This window comes from Nannospalax galili, unplaced genomic scaffold, assembly GCF_000622305.1.
Source record: "Nannospalax galili isolate Female #2095 unplaced genomic scaffold, S.galili_v1.0 scaffold280, whole genome shotgun sequence".
NCBI classification, from domain to species: domain Eukaryota; kingdom Metazoa; phylum Chordata; class Mammalia; order Rodentia; family Spalacidae; genus Nannospalax; species Nannospalax galili.
The window spans coordinates 93739-113189 of NW_008347808.1; the positions used below are offsets into that span (position 1 = coordinate 93739).

Sequence of the window (19451 nt, forward strand, 5' to 3'; positions counted from 1 at the left end):
AGAAAGGATCCAGCAGAGCAGCAGAAAACACTGCAATGAAAAACAAAAACAAACCTCTCATTGTTCTCTAATCCTTCCCTGCTCCTCAGCCATAATCCACTCCCTCCTCCCCTTTTAGACATTCATAGAGTTTTCAAGCTAAGATTTGTGGACATTCTAGAGCTAGTTATACAACTGGATTCTTTGTTGCCCCAGCTCACCTGGCACTGGCAGCCACTTAATGTCTTTAGACTAGAGACCCAAGCTCAGCTTGCCCCCTCCCACATTCTAGACACAGTAGCCTGCAAGGCTGGTCTGACAGTCCTCCTCACTCGCTGTTTTTCAGTCTGACCTCTGATTAGGGCTCATCAAAACTTCTCTCAGTATCTAGATTTTTCATTGAAAGGGATCTACACAAAACCAGGCTCGCAACTGAACGGGCCTGCTCTGGAAACTTTGGGGATCACTCTATATTCTCTGGAAGGTGTGAAATTTGAGTGAGGGTTCAACTATAGAAGCAAATATCTTCTAGTGAAGAAAAGTGAAGGCAGCCCTGAAGCAAGAGCATGGAACTCCATATTACGAATATGCCCCTGTTGCTGGTGGCTAATTAACCTTGGAGAAACGTCTTCCTTTCCCTGGGCAGCAGTAGGCCCAATGGTGATTGATGGAAGATGGCCTCTATCTTGTTTTCACTAAGGTCCCCGGTTGTCAGGAGCAGAGAAAGCCTAGGCCCAGGGAGGTAGCTCACTTTCCAGGGAGATGACTCCCTCTTCTGGAAACTCCAGCCCCCAAGTCCTGTTGCTACACCGAAAGACGGGCCAGCCAAGATGCCACGGGGCTCTGCAGGGCCTCAAACCTCTCTGGCTCTCCACCTCTCTGCCTGGCTTCTACCTCTGTGGAGAAACTGACTGGCTGCGACCAGGGAGCAATAGCGTGAAAGCAATGGGGCTGCGGAAACAAGAGTGCAAGCAAAATCGAAACCGAGTTTCAAGGATCTGGCAAGCCTCAACCGGGCGGGCCCAGCCCCTTGAGGAGGGAGTGTAGCCACGCTGTAACCCGCCCCGCGTGGGGGCGGGAGTGAGGAGCCCCAGCAAGGGGTTCCGCACCCTCCAGTCCCCTGCCAACACCACGCCCGGGCTTATTTGCATTTAAAGAGAAAAGCACCAAGGAAAACAGTGGGCAGGCCACGGCACGCCTTCCCACTGTGGTGATTGGACCACACGCCTGCCAATCAGATCACGGACGCCCCACCCTGTAGCAGTGGAGTCGGGGTGAAGCGGGTATGGGGGAGCTTCCCAGAGCCTGGGGCTGGGTAGTCCGTGCAGGAGAATACAGTACCCGTGGTGGCAGTAACTGCAGCAGGAGTAGAGGTGGCGGCATTCTCAGAAGGGGCTGCAGCTCAGACTCAGGCAGCCAAGCAGACAATAACCGCGCTGGGAGCCACATCGGGCCGGGTAAGCACTGCGCACTGCTAGGAGCCATCGCCTGCCCAGAGGTTGGTCGGGTGCATTCCCGCGTGCTTCGCGCTGGTCTCCTGGAGGAGGATATTAAAGGCTGGGCTTGTCGGAGTCCCGGATTTTTGCTGTTCTTTCTTGGAACTCGCTTTTCAGGCTGTCCAGTGAGGGGCCCAGCGGCCGTTAGTCCTTTGAGCACAGCCGACCACGGCTGGGGGTGGGGTGGGGAGAGCCGGGAGGCGGGTGGACTAGCCTGGACTACGCCTCTGGGTTGTTAGGGGAGGCGGGGATAGGCCCGCACGTGCTGTTGCCTGGTTCCGGGAGGGGTGCTGCTACCCAGCACCCCAAGAATGCGTTTGCAGGCCAGGAACTCCTCAGCTTTGTTTGTAGCGCATTTGCTGCAACAGCTGTTAGGCTGGTGCCTCTCACCCCCCCACCCCAGGCCCTGGTGTGGTCCCTCCCCTCTGCGGCGCATCTCCAGTCTGTCCTCTCTGCGGAGGAAACCAGCACTATGTCTTCTTGAGCCAGACCCAAACAGTCTTTGGGGTAGATTAGGATATCCACAGTCTGCCCCTCCGCAGAGGAACACAATTGGGCTTCTGGACTGCCTACTTCTCCTTGGAACCTTGGTTCTATGGTCCCGACCAGCTGCATCCCCTCTTTGGCCTCCAGCCACATCTGGCTCCCACCCCCATTGCAGGCTGACGGACATGGAGCTCTTACTGATCCTTGGGTTAGAGCTGCAAGGCCGCTTTGTTGCCCCCCTCCCCCATCTCCTCTTTTTCTTGTAGGGCATAGGGCGCGTTTTTCTCTCCAGTCTCCGGTTTAAAATTAGCAATAGGCACAATGTTGTGGGGGAATTTCCGTGCTAGGGGCCGAGGGGGGCCGTCATTGTAGAAGGAAACACATGGTATGTGTATGGGAGAGTGCTAGTGAGACAGACAAATCCTACAACTTCGCAGTGACTTAAAATACCCAGACTGCCAAGCTGCTGTCATTGTCTACAGCAGACACCTCTGACACTCGTGACCGCCCAAAGGCGTGACTTCGCCTGGGCGCCCTTTCAGCGAGGGGCTAAGCTTGCCAGACGTGCATGGGTGGGGGTTAGGCAGCAGCTGGACTAGCCCCGCAGAGTCATACTCCTCTTGGCTGGTTTCCCCTTGGTGTGAGTCTACACTGCCGTGTTCCGCATACAGACATCTTCTGTTTGCCTGCTGCAGCAGGGAGGGCTTGGACAGGACCCAGGACACTGCATTGTTGGACTTCTCACCCCACCTGCGGAGATTCCAGCAGAGCCTACTCTTCCAAGTGCAAAACCACTCACTGCACCACTCTATGCGTGGTCTATTCAGCCCTTCCTCAGAAATAGGAGAGAGGGTGTGGCTAAGGGGCATCTTTGAGGTGGGGCAATGAGACCTAGTAAATGTCTTATTTGCGAAGTCTAGCATGGGACCTTTAGGGTACCAGCCAGGTTTGCAGTTACAACACAATTGTCACCACATCTGACACTGACTAGACTGTCAACACAAACCTCTTCTTGCAGCTGGATCCCAGGTCTGGATCTCTCTGCCTTTGCCTCAGTCCAGCAGCCACCTAATGTGTTTGTTCTGCATAACTCCCTTCCCCAAGCCCAAATCCTTTCATTACACACCTGTCCAAATCCTCTTCCTCTCAGGCCACAGTTCTCAACTTTCTCTTTTGTGCATTTCCTGCCTGCCTCTTGTTACTTTTGATGACCTCCTTTCTCTTGGAACTCCTCCACATTTGTGGGCATTTTCAGACATAAATCGTAATAAGAGACGGACTATAAGTTTCCCTGACTCTGCTTTGTTTCCCTAATATGAATGTCTGGGTTTTCTCTCAGCCCTCACAGGGATAAATGAAACCCAGAGCTCAGCTGCAGCCATCTCAAAGCCTAGCATTATAAAGCAGTTAATGACTGCTCCAGAATCACATGCTGTCTTTGTAGAGCTTTTGAAAACACCTTTAACCTTTTAAACTTGTACTTGCCCTGATCTAGGAAACTCAAGGAAATGGTGCTCAAGGCTCAGATATTTACAGAGTATGCCTGATGTGGGTGGAAAAGGGGGTTGGGGTTGCCACTACAGTTAAAAAGGCATGACCAATCCCCTCTACAATAATAAACTCAGGGTCAGGACTGCTCAAACCCTGAGGCTCTGCACACTTTAGGTTGCTGAATCATGAGCCTATAGACAAACTGCCATGGAGAACTCTATGTATGCAGGGCAGGGGGGTGGGGGGCGTGGCATTTCCTAAAGCTGATGGAAGATAGAGGAGTTTGGTAGACAAAGAGTAGGCAGAATTATAAGTGAAAGGGAATGACGGGGGGGGGTGTTGCAGAATGAGTGAGATAGATGAATCACGTTGAGGTTGCATAGTTCCAACATACAGAAGAGGTCCCGGCCCAAGGATTCCCAAATGCCAAGCAGTAGAAAGGCAATCTAATCCTTTGGAGGAAGGTTCACTGAAGAATGGGGCGTTAAGAGTTTTATTATTTTGAGTGTATACACATGCCATGATAAGAATGGAGTTTTTGTTTGTTTGCTGGTTTTTGAGATAGGGTCTTTCAATTTAGACCAGGCTGGCCTCAAACCCACAGAGATCTGCCAGGGTCTGCCAGCATCTGCCTCCCAAGTGCTAACCTAATAATGGTGTTTTTGAAAGGGTTTTTAAATGGGTTCTTAGAAAGGGATTGAAAGTATCCTGCAAGTCAGATGGGCAGGAAACCCCCTCTAAATTTGTAATTGAACTGAGGGCATGCTATTTCCAGAAAGAAGATTGACTATGTCAGCCTTTCCTCAGGTCTCACAGAGGCTAGGGAAGAAGAGAGGTGTCTGGCCCTAAATATTTATGAACTAGAAGCTAAGAAGTGTCCTCCGGCCCTTTTAACCACTTTCTCTCAGCTACACAGGTTGTTGTCAGATGCTTGTACTTGCTCATGGGAATCTTGTGCCCAGGAAAGCAAGAAGGACACACTTAATGTCACATAGCTGCTCAAGGCTATGGTATTGCTCTTGTGCAGTGGCTCTTTCTGCTGTGCCCCAGTCTTCAGCAAGCTGTACTCAATGCACATCTCATGAACTACTCCCTTCTCCCACTCTCTCATTCCCGATATATGAAGTCAGACGGAGTTTACTTGGAGTCTGCATCGACTCCTCATCCCTTTTTTATTTCTTTTGCCTCTTGGTCAAGAGATTAAAATCTGTAGTATGCTGGGGAATGAAAGTTTCAGGAGGAAGGGAGGTACCTGGAAAATGTTGGCAGTCTCTCTTAGTATATTGGAAGTGTTAAAAATTACTCAAGAACTGTCAGATTCTCAAACTGTGTAGATGGAGGAACCAGCCCTGCCTCACGGCTCCAGGGAAGTAAGGGAATGTGAGAAATGGCAGCAAGCCTGGCATGCCGTGAGTTTACTTGTAGAACCAAAGACAGAGAAGCTTCCTTACTTAATAGGGTGCCTGAAGCTGAAGGGGGCATCTCCTGATGTTATTCCATCAGTTTCCCTACCACAAAACCTTTCTAGGCAGATAAACTACATGATAAAGTTTTAGCCCCTAAAGGAGAACTTTCATAGATATCACTGCTAGGAAGTTCGTTCTCAGAATTAATCCCCCCACTTCTCTCTCTGTGTCTGTGTCTGTGTGTTTTCAGTGGCGGAGTTGAAGACAGCTGCCTTACCATTGCTTTTCTGATTAACAATCAATATGGAGATTACACAAGTATTAAAGTTTCTCTTCACTTTGAACTTCATTTCTCTGAATTAAATACAGTCTTTCACATCCTCTGTTTGGTCTTCTTTTCAAACATATGCCTGTGTAAGCGTTTACCCTGGAGGCAAACAGGAAAACCTGAAGCACTGCAGAGATGCAGGAATTGGCTTAATTTATTGTTCACTGCTCTTCTATTGCCCTTTTGGGATTAAAGAAAGATGAGAACAATGAAGAAAATGGCCCTGGGGGGCCTTGGTGGCCTCAGAAGCAGGCCTACTGGTGCTTCATGGATCTTTCAATCATTTAAAAAATATTTTTAAGGGACTAGAGAGCTGGCTCAGTGGTTCTTGCAGAGGATCCAGATTTTGGTTCCGTTGGTTGTTAAGAACAGTCGGCAACTCCAATTGCAGGGTATCTGATGCCCTCTCCTGGCCTCCATGGGTATTGCATTTTCGGTGCATCTACATACATGCTGGCAAAACACTCGTACACATAAAATAAAAATAAATACAGTAAACAAAAATGTATTTTATGAACTGTTTGAAAATGTCATAAAATACATTTTGATCATATTCACCCCCTCCCAAAAGCCCACTCAGAGTCACCTCTACTTAAGTTTGCATTTGCATTGATAATCTCTAATCTTTAACCACAATCCTACAAGGCAGGTAGCATTGTTTTTTCTCATTTCACAGATAAGGCATTTGTGTCTCAGAGTTAGGCCAAGTTCTCAAACTGTATTGCCTGTAAGGAGTGATACTGACATTCTAATTTCAGGCTGACAAACTCCAGGTGAATTAGAGTTCAGCTGAACCCACAGCATCCCAAAGCTTCTGCTGTATGATAAATGTAGTGACTGTAAGATGGACAGTCCATCTGAAAGAGACAAATGGACAGGTTGGGGCTGCCAGAAGGAAACAGGCAAGGCTGAGTATGTGAATAAGTCAGCTGAAGAGCTGGTGGAGAAATCAGGGCTGGGATGGAAGGGAAGCTTTGGGATTTGTGCTGCATCTGGGTTTGATGACATGGTTCGTGAAGAGGAGGGGCCCCACTGCAGGAAGCCTGTGAATTAGGGTAGGATGGTTGTAGGAGTAGCTAAGAGGGCCATTTCAGCTGCCTCTGCTGCTCCACCAGACAGCTTCTTTCATACCATCAACAGTTTTGAGCCGGGTCTCTTCTATGGACTCTGGAAATGTATCATTAAAGTCCCAGATAATCTGTGGTCATTCTCTTTAAATAGTTCAAATTCTTCAACTTTGTTCACATTTGCAGCTTTCTGTTTGAGCTTTTTTGGCCTCTTACACTTACCTCCCAAGAAAAAGGAACAGCAGACACGTTCCACTGTTTGGGAGTAGTGGTGATAGCATTGCTGATGAGGAGGGCAGCCACAGGCTGAATAGATAGCCTCTGGATTCTGAAGTAATCAGGTTTTTGGAATGTGCTGGGTAGGGCCAAAACAGCAGCAGCCAGTGAGAAGGGGGAAATGCTGCAGGGGAAGTTAAGCTGGGTTGGGGTAAGGTGGGAGATGATAGCTCTTGGTCTGAAGGGAACCTTCACAGTTTCCTGGCTCTGTCTTTGGGGGTCCTGCACAGTGAAGCATAAAATTAGAACTCAAGAGTCCTAGAAGCTGCTCTAGCTCGGTTACAATCTCATTAAGTGACTTTAGATAAGCCTCTTTCCAAGTCCAGGCACAGCTTTCTTCTCTGTAACAAGGAATTACCACCACCATCACCCCTGCCAGACTGAATTAATGGGTTGCTGAGAAAGGCCTGTGGAGCTGGTGAATAGGAAATGCCTTGTGGATTAGTGGGTACCCTAAATGGATGAAGGATAGCTGTTGATTGTATTTCTTTTGATGATGGCACTTTTAGCTCAGTTTAAACTTTTAATCTTTCTGCTGGTCCGAACTAAGGAACCTCATTAGTTGAATCACCCAGATGATCTTGAGCTGTAGTTAGTAGCTGATTCTTGTGTCCCTGAATATTAAAAGTTAACCTAATGAGCAAGTAAAACCTCCTGTAGGCTGACTATGTAATCACTATAATTTAGGTTTAGAGGAATCTGAGGCCTCAGGAGGTTTGGGACTTATCTATAGAGCCTTGGAGAACACCCTGCTCAGTCCTGACTGGGGTAGATTTACTACTAGATGTTGTCCAACCACAGTTGGAATTAACATTAATAACATTTGCTATAATGTCTGAGCTTCTGCTATGTAATGCATTTTATTTGATACTTTATATGCATTGGTTTTGCTCCTAAAATAGTCTTGATAAGTATGGACTCTTAGTGACCTCATTCTACAGTTGAAAAAACTGAGGGGTAGACAAGTGAGGTAACTTACTGGATTTTCCCCAGGTTGGCAAAATTACAGTACAGAACTCTCTGGCTCTGGAGGGAGGAGATTGCCCATTGTCACTACACTTTCTTTACCTTCTCTCCACCAATATAGCAAAAGAGCTAAGTAGAATTAAAAGACTGCTTGGAGCAGGTCTGGGAACTACATCGGGAGTTATTGCATAAATTCACTCTTCTTTCTTGTCTAAGCTCAGCCTTCTCTAAGTTGGCTAAGCTGGTCTCTGGGAACAGACACTGGGCTGGGAACTAAAGGTGTAATTGTCTGGTTGTAGCTGATTCTTCCTCCTGAGGTGGGTTTCAGGAGGTTTGTGGCCTGTCTCCCGCCTGGAATTCAAGCAGAGGGGAGAACAAATCTGTACTTCCTTAGAGGTTAGCTTTCACTTGTCTCACAATGACCTGAGGTTGGTCCTGGGAACTTGAGTGGCCCCATCATTTTCTACCACTGCCTATTCCTTGCCACAATCATAGCAGCTGTAGCCAGTGGCCTCTGTCAGGTAGCACAAAGTAGCTTGGGAAGATTTCACCAGCCCACTTGAAACAGAGCCAGCCATACTGACTGGGAAATCTGAGTGTTGTAGGGCCCTGTATTTGGCAGGACCTCACACTGTTGAAAAGAATCCTAAAGAAAGCCAGCCCTAACCTAGGGGAACTTCAGAGTTTGTTCTTTGCTGCTCCTTTCTTCTGCCACACCTCCTCTGGTGATTCTTCTTGTCCTTGGTCAAGGCAGCATAGCCTATTGAGGGGTAGTTTGGGGACCGTAGTAGATTAGAAAAGAGTTTGAAGAGTGCTAGGGTGGAATGAATTAGGTGGGACCAGATTAGGGAGCTGCCAGCTATGGGATACTCCTGTTGCACTCCTTCCCAGTGTTCTGTAGGACACAGGAAGAGATCCGAGGAGTGGCTCTGAGGCACATGGCTCTTGGACGGAAAAGCATGAGAGAAATTATGAGAGACTACCCTCCAGCTAGGATAATAAGGTTCTATATTCTCTTTACCTACCTATCCCTCTATTGCCAAGAACAGAAGCTTTAATCCTACCAGGACAAGTCACTTTTTTTTCATAAAAACACTCACCCCTTCTTTTAGATCACTGCCATTTCCATTTCCTGATGCTTGACAAAGCTCAGAATGAATGTCTCTTCAAGATAGCTTTTCTTTTTCTTTTAAAAAAATGTTATTTATTCTTTGAGAATTTCATACATGTTTACCATGTATTTTGATCATATCCACCGCCCTCCCACACACACAGTTCTACTCCTTCTGTACTCTTCCCAATTTCATCTACATTTACTATCCTACTGAATCCACTTAGTACTTCCCTATGCACATGGATGTAGTGTCATTCACTAAAGCTTTGGTGGCTTACCAGGGGCCACATCCCTAAAGAAAGAAAATGTACTCTCCCTCTCCCAATTCCCATCATCAACTTCCAGTAGCCCCTCAGGTACTGATGGGACATCATGAGCCCCTCGCCCATTCATGCTGGAATATGGACTGGCTTGATACTGTGCAGGTGTGTGTAGACAGCCACTGCTGCTGAGTTTATGGGTGCAACAGCCATGTCATGTCCAGGATACATCCTGCTCTTACAATATTATGATGATCCCTGGGCAATGGAGTTAGGAGGTATGGCATAGATGTCTCATTTAGGGCTAAACACTTTACTATCTCTTATTCTCTCCATTTTCACCAGTTGTTAGTCTCAATATAAATCAATATTTACTGCAAAATGAAGCTTCTTTGATGAGGGTTGAGAATCACACTTATCTGTAGGTATAAAGATATGTATTTACAAGGCAGTTTGACATTATGTCCATTTAGCAAAATAATCACAGTAGGTTTATTCTGAGGGCCTATGGCCTCCCCAGCAATAGGTTCTTGATCAAAGCAATGTTTCTGTGCCTGTAGAGTTTTTTCTGCCTTTTAAATTTATCCAGAGGTTTGTTAACAAAGTACAAAGAAGGACACCCAATTACTTAAAGAAATAACTGGGATTGTTCTTTAAGGCCTGCATCCCCAGTGCCATAATGCCAACCTTGTCAGTAATTTCAGGACTGAGGTAAGAGCACAATACTATGAAAAGTAGGGAATTCCAACAGATGATTCGGCCCATATTCTCATTAGGCCATAAGGCAGAAAACTGCTCTGGGTGATTGTATGCATGCTTAGTGGTTAGGGTGCTGTCTGTTCCAGGGGATGGGGGTGGCAGCAGTGGGGCTGTTTGCATTCCCCTCTGTGGAATTCATGAAGTAAACTTCCCCGAATATTCAGTAAATGACAGACAGTGAGCTCAATAATGCAGGGCAAGCCAAGAAGGGGACCCCTCAACTCTTGCTTTTAGGGAGCTCATAGGCTAGTAAGGAAAGAATCATATCTGTAAAAGTATAAAGATACTGCTTGATACAGGCATTAAAGAACAACCTCAGTTATTTCTTTAAGTAATTGTTCTCTCACTCCCAGCAGCTGTTCTGTTTCCCCTCCCCACTGCTGGTAGTTAATCTACAGAGGAGGTTCATAGTGGTAAGGGGCTTTTGAAAGGAAGGATCATTGTATTTCTGCAAGCTGATCACTGATTCAGCTGTTAAATGTCTACTGTCATGGGAAGACAGTAGATCTGTCAAGGGATTGGGGGGATGATGACGTATGTTGGTATGGATGTGGTTAACCCTTCTTTTTATTTCATCTCTATTGGATTTGGATGTTTGGGCATTTGGGAGCCTTGACCAGAACAGTGTGGCTTATACCAGATTTATTTGTTTAAATAGCCCTTGAGAGGCTATCTGCTATCTCTTAGATTAGGAACATGAGTCATGTAGGATCATGTGCTTTCAAGTTCCCTTCCTAAATATGGTCCAAAATAATGAGAGGAGCAGAGTAGAAGGGAAGGTTTTTGCCTTGTGGTTCTAGAGTCGAGTCTGTGGGTTCCACTTGTCAAGGACAAAATTAAAATCTCTTACCAGCAGGGCAGTCAACAGAGAGTCTGATCTAGACTTACCCCTCATATAGTTTCTACAAGGGGTAAATGTTGGTAGGTCTCTTGGATGGAGAATACTGACAGATGTTTTTCTTGATGTTACCATGTCATTTTGCAGATCCAGCATTGTGGCCCTGACCTATAAGACAGTGGGGTTCCACTTCTGGGGTTATGAAGGTCTGGCCATGGTCCTAGTGGCAATTTAGGGAGCCTATCGACAGGAGGTGAAACTATGTCTGTTTTCTCTCCAGCCCTGGGAAGAATATTAGTGAGAACCCAGGCTAATATGCAGTTGAGGCCTGGATCCAGCAGAACCCAAGGAAGTTCTCAAGGAGCTCCTTTGCCACATACTTTTTTCAAAACTTCAGTGTTGCTAGAACTATCCTCTCTCTTATGTTTCCTGGCCCAACTCTGACAGTCCATAAGCCAACTCATAGACAGTAACACAACTGTGACTTCTACACATCTACAGTTCCTTCTGTCAAGTGTTCTCCTGTGCTTATGGTAGCCTAAAGAGAGTAGACTAGTGAGAGGGCAGCTGGTGACAGCTGCTTCTTGCTTAGTGTAGGATTTTATTGTCCTGAGGCACAGCAGGGACTAGACCAGAAAACCAAGAATGGATTAAGGTTTTCCCAACATTTATTTTCTCTCTGGTTCTACTCAGTCCTGAGAAAACAGACACCTGTAGTAGCAAATTCAGCCTGACTGCTTGCTCACCAGTATCTGTCTCTGTGTTTGTCTCTCTTATCTTCTCCAGACCCCACTGTGATGCTTCCTGACTGATCATGTTATAACCATACCTGGAATCCCAAGGCTGCATTTCCAGTTGAATGTATCACAGTTATCTCCATCATTATGGAGACCCAAAAGGATGAAGCTGTTCAGATCAAAGGAGCATCATACTCCAGGGATACCCGAGACCACAGAGCCGAAAAAGGGACCAAGAATAAGACAGCTGAGGCAACAGAAGGGTCAACACCAGAGCCACCCTTATCTGGCCCAGGTAGGCTGAAGAAGACTGCAATGAAACTCTTTGGTGGCAAGAAGGGAATCTGTACTCTGCCTAGTTTCTTTGGAGGAGGGCGAAACAAAGGTTCTGGAAAAGGCAGCACTAAGAAGGGTCTAAACAAGAGCAAGACCCATGATGGCCTGAGTGAAGCAGCCCATGGTTCTGAAGATGATGTCATTGAAGAAACAGCTTTCTCTCTACCTTTACTCAAGACATCTTGTCAATTTCCCAGCTCCCAGAGTGCACATGGGTCTTTGGAGATGGACTCCAAGCATAAGACATCTACAGCTGGAGCCACAGAAAAAGCTGGAGTTGAGAAGCTACCATCTGTTCACAAACCAAAGAAAGGCCTGAAAGGCTTTTTTAGTAGTATCCGCCGTCACCGGAAGAGCAAGGTTGCTGGGTCTGAGCAAAGTGAGCCAGGGGCCAAGGAACTTGAGGGGGCGAGAACCAGGTCTCATGAGCACGTGAGCTCAGCCTCTCTACCTAGCTCTGAGGAGGCCTTCCAAGCCACTAGGAAGGAAAATGCCAAACCCCAAGATACCCTTGGATTAAAAATTTCTCCAGCACCAGAATCTGTTCCACCAATTGAGAAGGCAGCCTGTAAAAATCCAGACAAACTCACAAGGACTTGTGCCTTAGAACTCATGCAGCCCAAGCCTGTTCCTGAAGCTAGCAGCCTAGAGGAGACCCACAGTTCAGCAATAGAAGAGAAGGTGGTGACAGAAGAGGAAAATCCACCCAGTGGCCCTGCTGAGGATCAACTGAGCCTCCTCTTTGGGGATGTCACATCTCTGAAAAGCTTTGACTCTCTGACAGGTTGTGGTGACATTATAGCTGAACAGGATATGGATAGTATGACGGATAGCATGGCCTCTGGTGGCCAGAGGGCCAACAGAGATGGGACCAAGCGTAGTTCCTGCCTGGTGACCTACCAAGGAGGTGGGGAGGAGATGGCCTTGCCAGATGATGATGACAATGAGGAAGAAGTGGAGGATGAGGAGGTAGAATTAGAGGATGAAGAAGTCAAGGACGAGGAAGAAGATGATGACTTAGAGTATCTATGGGCAAGTGCTCAGATATACCCAAGATCTAATCTGAACCTGGGTTACCAAACTGCCACATCCCCCAGCCACCAAGGTTACATGCTCCATGACCAAGTTCAGTCTTATCCTGGCCTCGCCCCTGAGGAACTTCTGACTCCTCAGAGTGACCAGCAAGAGTCTGCTCCCAATAGTGATGAAGGTTATTATGATTCTACCACACCTGGATTTGAGGATGATTCAGGTGAGGCCCTGGGGTTTGTCCACAGAGATTGCCTGCCTAGAGACAGCTATAGTGGAGATGCCCTGTATGAGTTCTATGAGCCGGATGATAGTCTTGATAAGTCTCCACCAGGGGATGACTGTCTTTATGATCTCCATGGTCACAGCTCTGAGATGTTGGGTCCTTTCGGGAACTTTGAGCCCTTTTCTTCTTCTCGGCCACCTGGGGCAATGGAAACAGAGGAAGAAAGGCTAGTGACCATCCAGAAACAGTTGCTGTACTGGGAGCTTCGCCGGGAGCAGCTTGAGGCTCAAGAAGCATGTGCTAGAGAGGCTCATGCTAGGGAGACCTATGTCCGAGACACCCACACTCGGGAAGTTCATGGCAGGGAGGTCCGAACCAGAGAAGCCCCCGCCCGAGAGGTTCATGCTCAAGAGAGTCAAGTACGAGAGGCCAAGATCCGGCAGGAAAAGCCCACCTTGGAGTATCAGATGAGGCCTTTAGGCCCGTCAGTAATGGGCCTGGTGCCGGGAACATCAGGATCTTCTCAGACTTCCCACCGGGGAACAACCTCAGCTTTCCCCGCTACTTCTAACAGCGAGCCAGACTGGAGGGATTTCCGTCCTTTGGAAAAGCGTTTTGAGGGGACTTGCTCCAAAAAAGATCAAAGTACCTGTTTGATGCAGCTTTTCCAGAGTGATGCCATGTTTGAGCCAGACATGCAAGAAGCAAATTTTGGAGGATCTCCCAGGAGGGCCTACCCTACTTACTCACCCCCTGAGGAGCCAGACGAAGAAGAAGATGTGAAGGAAGGGAATGCCACTGTTAGTTTCTCACAGGCCCTCGTGGAGTTTACCAGCAATGGAAACCTTTTTTCCAGCATGTCTTGCAGCTCTGATTCTGATTCATCCTTCACTCAAAACCTTCCTGAGCTGCCCCCCATGGTGACCTTTGACATCGCTGATGTGGAACGGGATGGCGAAGGCAAATGCGAAGAGAGTCCTGAGTTCCACAATGATGAAGACCTTACAGCCTCCTTGGAAGCTTTTGAGCTGGGTTATTACCACAAACACACCTTCAACAGCTGTCACAGTCGATTCTACCAAGGCCTGCCCTGGGGTGTTAGCAGCCTTCCTCGATACCTGGGGCTCCCTGGCATACACCCTCCACCTCCACCTGCTGCAATGGCACTTAACAGGAGAAGCCGCTCCCTTGACACTGCAGAGACCCTAGAGCTAGAGCTCTCCAGTTCTCACCTAGCCCAGGGTTACCTGGAGTCTGATGAGCTACAGGCCCACCAGGAAGATTCAGATGAAGAAGGTGAAGAAGAGGAAGGAGAATGGGGCCGAGATAGTCCCCTGTCCCTCTACACTGAACCTCCAGCAGCCTATGACTGGCCTGCCTGGGCTCACTGTCCTCTTCCATTAGGGCCAGGCCCTGCTTGGATAAGTCCCAGTCAGCTGGATGGGCCTTTCAGTCAGTCTCCATATGGACAGGCAACCTGTTGTGTACCTCCTGTGGCTATGTCAGTGTCAGTGCCAGGGCTCCCAAGAGCACCTGGAGAGTCTCTGTCTCAGCTAGCTCGACCTTCACATCTACCCCTCCCTATGGGCTCTTGCTATAACCTTCAGCCACAGGCCTCCCAGAGTGTGAAAGCCAGGCCTCGAGATGTACTGCTGCCTGTCGATGAGCCCAGTTGCTCCTCCATGTCTGGAGGTTTTAGCTCCAGCTCTCTGTCCCAGGCCAAGCCTGTGGGCATCACCCATGGTATCCCTCAGCTTCCCAGGGTGAGGCCTGATCCCCTTCACCCTCAGCCCAGTCACTACAGAGCTTCCAACCTTGACCTGCCAAAGGAGAGGGCTGAGCATGGTACCTCTCCCTCCACCAGCTACTCCTCCACTGCCATGAATGGAAATCTAGCCAAATAGTCATCAACTCCAGAGTGGAGGACCAAGCATGTGAATGGGGGTTGGGGTTGGGCAGAGGGGTGGGGTGGGGGTTGCTGTTTAACTTGAAAATCCTTCTGGCCAAGAAAACTCCTTAGAGTTTTCACCTTCGTTTTCCTTCTACCTTCTGCTGTCTATGGCCAGGCTCAGTTCAAGTACATCTGGCTAGGGAGGCTGCTGCTTCTGTGCTCCAGTTCTTGCTTTGGGGTTTCTTATGACCCATATAGGGTTTGTGATGCATACTTATTGCAGGCTAAAGCCCCTCTTCTCTCTTCCCTTATTGACTGATGAACCACTGATGAGCAGCTGAGTTTGTACTGCCTCTCACTCAAGAAATAGGAGGCTTGCTGGCGATTAGCAATGTGAAGTTATGGTACATATCCTTTCCACCCCTGTTCCTTTTGGCTTTGGAATAGATGCTGACATTACATCAAATGACTATAAGCTGTTTATCCCAGTTAGTTGTCCTTAGAAAGAATCATGTAGCATGTGTCTCACTGCCTACTGTTGTGGACTTTGGCATCACAACCAGATGAGGTCCTTTTAACCTGGCCTGCCATAGCTTGGGTTGAAGACAAAAACACTAATCACTATAATGGAGTAATTAAATTTCTGTTCATTTTCAAGCAGAATACAAAGAATGTGAAAACTGCTATAGGGTCTTGAGCTCTGGAATGTAAGGGTTTTCTTTTTGTTGTTTGTTTCTTAAATGCCTGTGGCTGTTGCAGGTACTTTAGAATTTCCTTTTTTTTGCCTCTGGAGAAGGTTTTCATAATCTCATCACAAGGAATATAGTGTCTTAATTGAGATAAAGGAAGAGAAGAAAACTAAATTGGGCTTGGTTTTATGGCTTTAGGTTTTTGTGGGATGTCAGGGAAGAAAACAGAAAAGAAAACCCATTTATCCCAGACAGCAGGAAGGGATGTCAGACTTTGGAGTTAGATGCAACTCAGCTAAGAAGGGAAAACTTTTCCCATCCTTCCTCCCAAACCCAAAAATTTCTTTAAGCCTTGCCTACACCTTCATTTTGATGCTGTAACGTGGTTTTAGGCTTATACTTCTAAGACAGGATACCAAAGGCATCTCACATATTATTCTGGACACTCTGAAACACTTTCATCTTCCAATTAGCCAAGTTCTCCATATTGTGAAAGGATAATGAGAGGAAAGCTTGTGCTTCGCTCTTCCAAGCTGTGGGACTGACTTGCATCACAGTTGCAGTCCTTTATGAAACAAATAGCACCCTCCCTTCTCCCTCCATGCAGTTTTCTCCTCCTCCTCCTCCTCCTCCTCCTCCTCCTCCTTCCTCTTCTGTTTTTGAGACAGGGTCTCCTATGTAACCCTGACTAGCCTGGAATTCACTGTGTAGACCAGGCTTCCCTGGAACTCACAGAGGTCTCCATGCCTCTGCCTCTGCCTCCTGAACATTGTGATTAAAGGTGTGCACTAACACACCTGACCTAGCAGTTTTCTTTTTAAACTAAGTTGGAAACACTGGTGGGGAAGAGTTTACTGTCATGAAGACATTACAACAGGCTTATCTTCACAGGCTCAGCCTCTCCTTAATCACGTATATGAGACTGTTTCTTTTAAGTTTCTTTATTGAAAATGCCATATGAAACATTTTTGGGGTGGGTATGTTGACACAAATTAGGATTCCTTCCTCTTCTGCCCCTGTACCTGTTTTCACTTCCCAGCCATCCTCATATCTATTAAGTGAAAATGTCAACAGGGCTCTTGCTATTCCTGAGATATGGCAACTTACCTTGGGAACATATGCCCTTGGCCCTCTGAGTCAAGGTTACTTTGTAGACATACTTTCTTTGCCAGAGGATATATTCATGCTGGTATTTGTCACCATTTTTCAGGTTGGGATTGTTTCAATGTCATTGCCCAACAAGAGCAGACAAAAAAAAAAACCCTGAAAGTAACCATATGAATTTGCATTGTGCCAGCACCACCCCTCGAGTGACCCAGACCAACTCTTAGGATGACTCTGGCTACATCGTGAAGAAATGTATCTGCTGTGCTGGAGAACGAAAGAGAGTGGGAAAGGGCCTCCTTACCCCAATCACAGAGTTCCAAGAGACAAATGCCCAGATTCTAACCAAAGCTGTTCTGGGAGGGTGAGGCTGAACCTGGTCTGGTTGTACGGCAAGATATAAACACCAAATGCCTTTACAACAGGAAATAAAACACACCATTTGACTGTTTGAGGCAGCTTGAGCACTGTCTACATGTGAGTGTCATTTACAGCAGGCAGTAGAGCTATCAACATCCTTCATGGCCCACTGGAGAATGGCCACCAGCCTACTTTGGAAGAGGAGGTCATCAGCCTTCAGCTGAGGGCTGCCTGATGCAGTGCCTCTGAGGAGGCCTGCCGTAACTGTGACATGTGTTTGCTAGGCTTTGAAAAGTCATGCCACAGACTAGAACCTGAGCTGAGTAGGAGTTCATGGATTGAATAGCATCATTGCCCTGGCTACTGGCCCAGGCACAACTTTAAGTGGGGAAGCCAGGATAAATGCGTGCAGAAGCAGACTCCTCTTGATTCTCTAAAGCAAATTTCAGCCGCAGCCTAGAGGAAGAAGAAAGAATTGGCAGAGGACATGCAGTAATGGCAGCACAAGGTAACAATGGGAAAGCCAACCAAATTCCAGGCACCTGTCCAAACACAGGCAAATCGTTCCTTGCCTGGCACCAAATATGCTTCAAACTACCAGAAGGGTTGCAATCCAGTCCACTCTAAGGCTGTGGCCAGAGGAATATCATGTCTACATTGCAAGATGCTGGGACAGTACATTGGGTGTGACTTCAAGGGAAGATGTGATGATAGAAGGGTGTTGGCTTCATCTTGTCACCCAGTAGCACTACGTCGTGTCAGCTTTTAACCATGAGAATTCCCAGATGAAACCAGTCCTTAGCAGATCAGTGAATGTGAGCAGATCAGTGAATGTGGATAGGGAAGGCCACCTAGCAGGCCTCTTCCAAAGCCAGGATGTCAGTTTCTTGGTGCTTTAAATTCTCCAAGGAAGCCCTGCCTTGGGGACCATCTGGTTATAGCTTGGGTACCAGATTTCAAGCCTCATAGCTAAAGGCTTAAGTAAATGCCAGTCTCCTTCCTTCTTTTAGTGCTATACCAAGGAGGGAAGTAGCTTTCCACACTCAGAATGCTGGATGTGTGCTCTCATCCTGTCGCCAGTGGCTTTCTCACCTGTACCAGTGCCATCACTGCCCTCAGCCCCCAGGCTCACTTGCTAGAGGGAGGCATGGGGGTTTACCAGGGATACTTAAAGTTTACCCATGTGTATGTCGCATCCAAGTTGTTTTTAATATATATATATATATATATATATCTCAAAAGCCAATTATCTATTTTTATATTGTTTGCATTTTATATTCATGGAAACAATGTTTATCAATTGTTCTTTTCTGATATATTTTATTTTTAAGCGGTGCTGTTTACAGTTTTAAACAAAAATGATGACACAAAAATTGCTGCTGCTTGTGCAGAGGGCTATCATCTCAACTGCCTAGGGCCCTCCCTCTTTTCCCTCTCCCACCTGGCTGTATCACACTATTCATTCTCTCCCCACATGGTAAGGACAGAAAATGTCCAGGTACCGAAGACAACGCCAGGTAACTCAGGCATGTGGCTCCTGGCAGACAGCATGTTTTCTAGCTTTATGGTTTCCTTCTGAGTTTCCTCCGTCCCTATGTGTAGACTTTCTGAGAGTACTCAGGCCTCTTTAATTTTATTCTTTTCCCTTCTTTTCATGTTTTGCTTCTGTTTTAAAAGCAGAGTGCCCACATTGTGTTATTTCTTGTATTAATTTTCTCCAAAGGAGCATCTGGGGGCATTCTCCACCCAGTGGAGAGCATATAGGGGTTAAGCCACACCACCTTTCCTCAAGAGGCTTGGAGTAAGAAATGACAGTGATATTCAAAATACCAAGAATTGTCATCTCATTGAGGAAACCCTTTCATGGGACTTACCAGGAGCTCATTAGATTGTGATGTTTGTCCAGAAGAGACTTTTGATATCTCCTTGGCCCCTCTTGCTACTTTGGGAGAATCTCTCCCCATACGACCATTCCTCCCCCACTCCCCTGCTCCAGCTCACATGTGGATGGTACTTTTGGAAATAGTAACTATTAAGGTCATGGCTGGCTGCCCTGATCTGCCGTTTCTCCATCCTATAGTCATTCCAAAGAAGAAAATCCACATGGCATGTGTATGTGTGAGAGTTGGGTCTATTAAGTGGTGGGGCTTTAATAATTCCTGTTACTATTGGTGCTTATTTTCCCTGCTGTATATGGGGGTGGGGAAGGGTTGGGATACCCAGGAATGTATATTTAGGTCATGTTTAACAAAATGGCTGGGGGAAGGAGGAAGATATTAGGAACTGCAGTACACCCTCACTCTACGTGTAAGAGTTCTCTCTTCCAGCATAGAAAGGGGAGTGTGGCTTCTTGCTGTGCCTGAACTTCCCTTCCTCATCCCTGAGACATCACAGAGTCAACTGCATTGTGACTTCTCTGTTTCTAACACTCACTGGCTTCTGGATATCTTGATATACTGCCTGAATGTTATAACATGTATTTCTTTTGCTGAATGCTAATAAACTTCTGGGTTCATAAGGGACCTCCAGTCACTAAAGTGCATTCCTGTCATTTGTTTCACAATAACAATCCTGTAATCAGTGGTTGGTGGGTTTTCCTTTAAAGGGAAATTT

At 46.9% G+C, this 19451-nt stretch overlaps 1 protein-coding gene across 1 annotated transcript; it reads left to right on the forward strand.

Moving 5' to 3' along the window:
* The first annotated feature begins 1239 nt into the window (after nucleotides 1-1239).
* Nucleotides 1240-16012, forward strand: Amer1 (APC membrane recruitment protein 1). Its single transcript, XM_008844350.2, has 2 exons — nucleotides 1240-1436; nucleotides 11253-16012. The coding sequence occupies exon 2, from the start codon at nucleotides 11351-11353 to the stop codon at nucleotides 14696-14698; it is 3348 nt and encodes a 1115-aa protein (XP_008842572.1). The 5' UTR covers nucleotides 1240-1436; nucleotides 11253-11350; the 3' UTR covers nucleotides 14699-16012.
* The last annotated feature ends 3439 nt before the right edge of the window (nucleotides 16013-19451 follow it).

What these genes read in the sequence shown, in the direction of transcription:
- Amer1 (XM_008844350.2), top strand. Translation starts at nt 11,351, where the DNA reads ATGGAGACCCAAAAGGATGAAGCTGTTCAGATCAAAGGAGCATCATAC.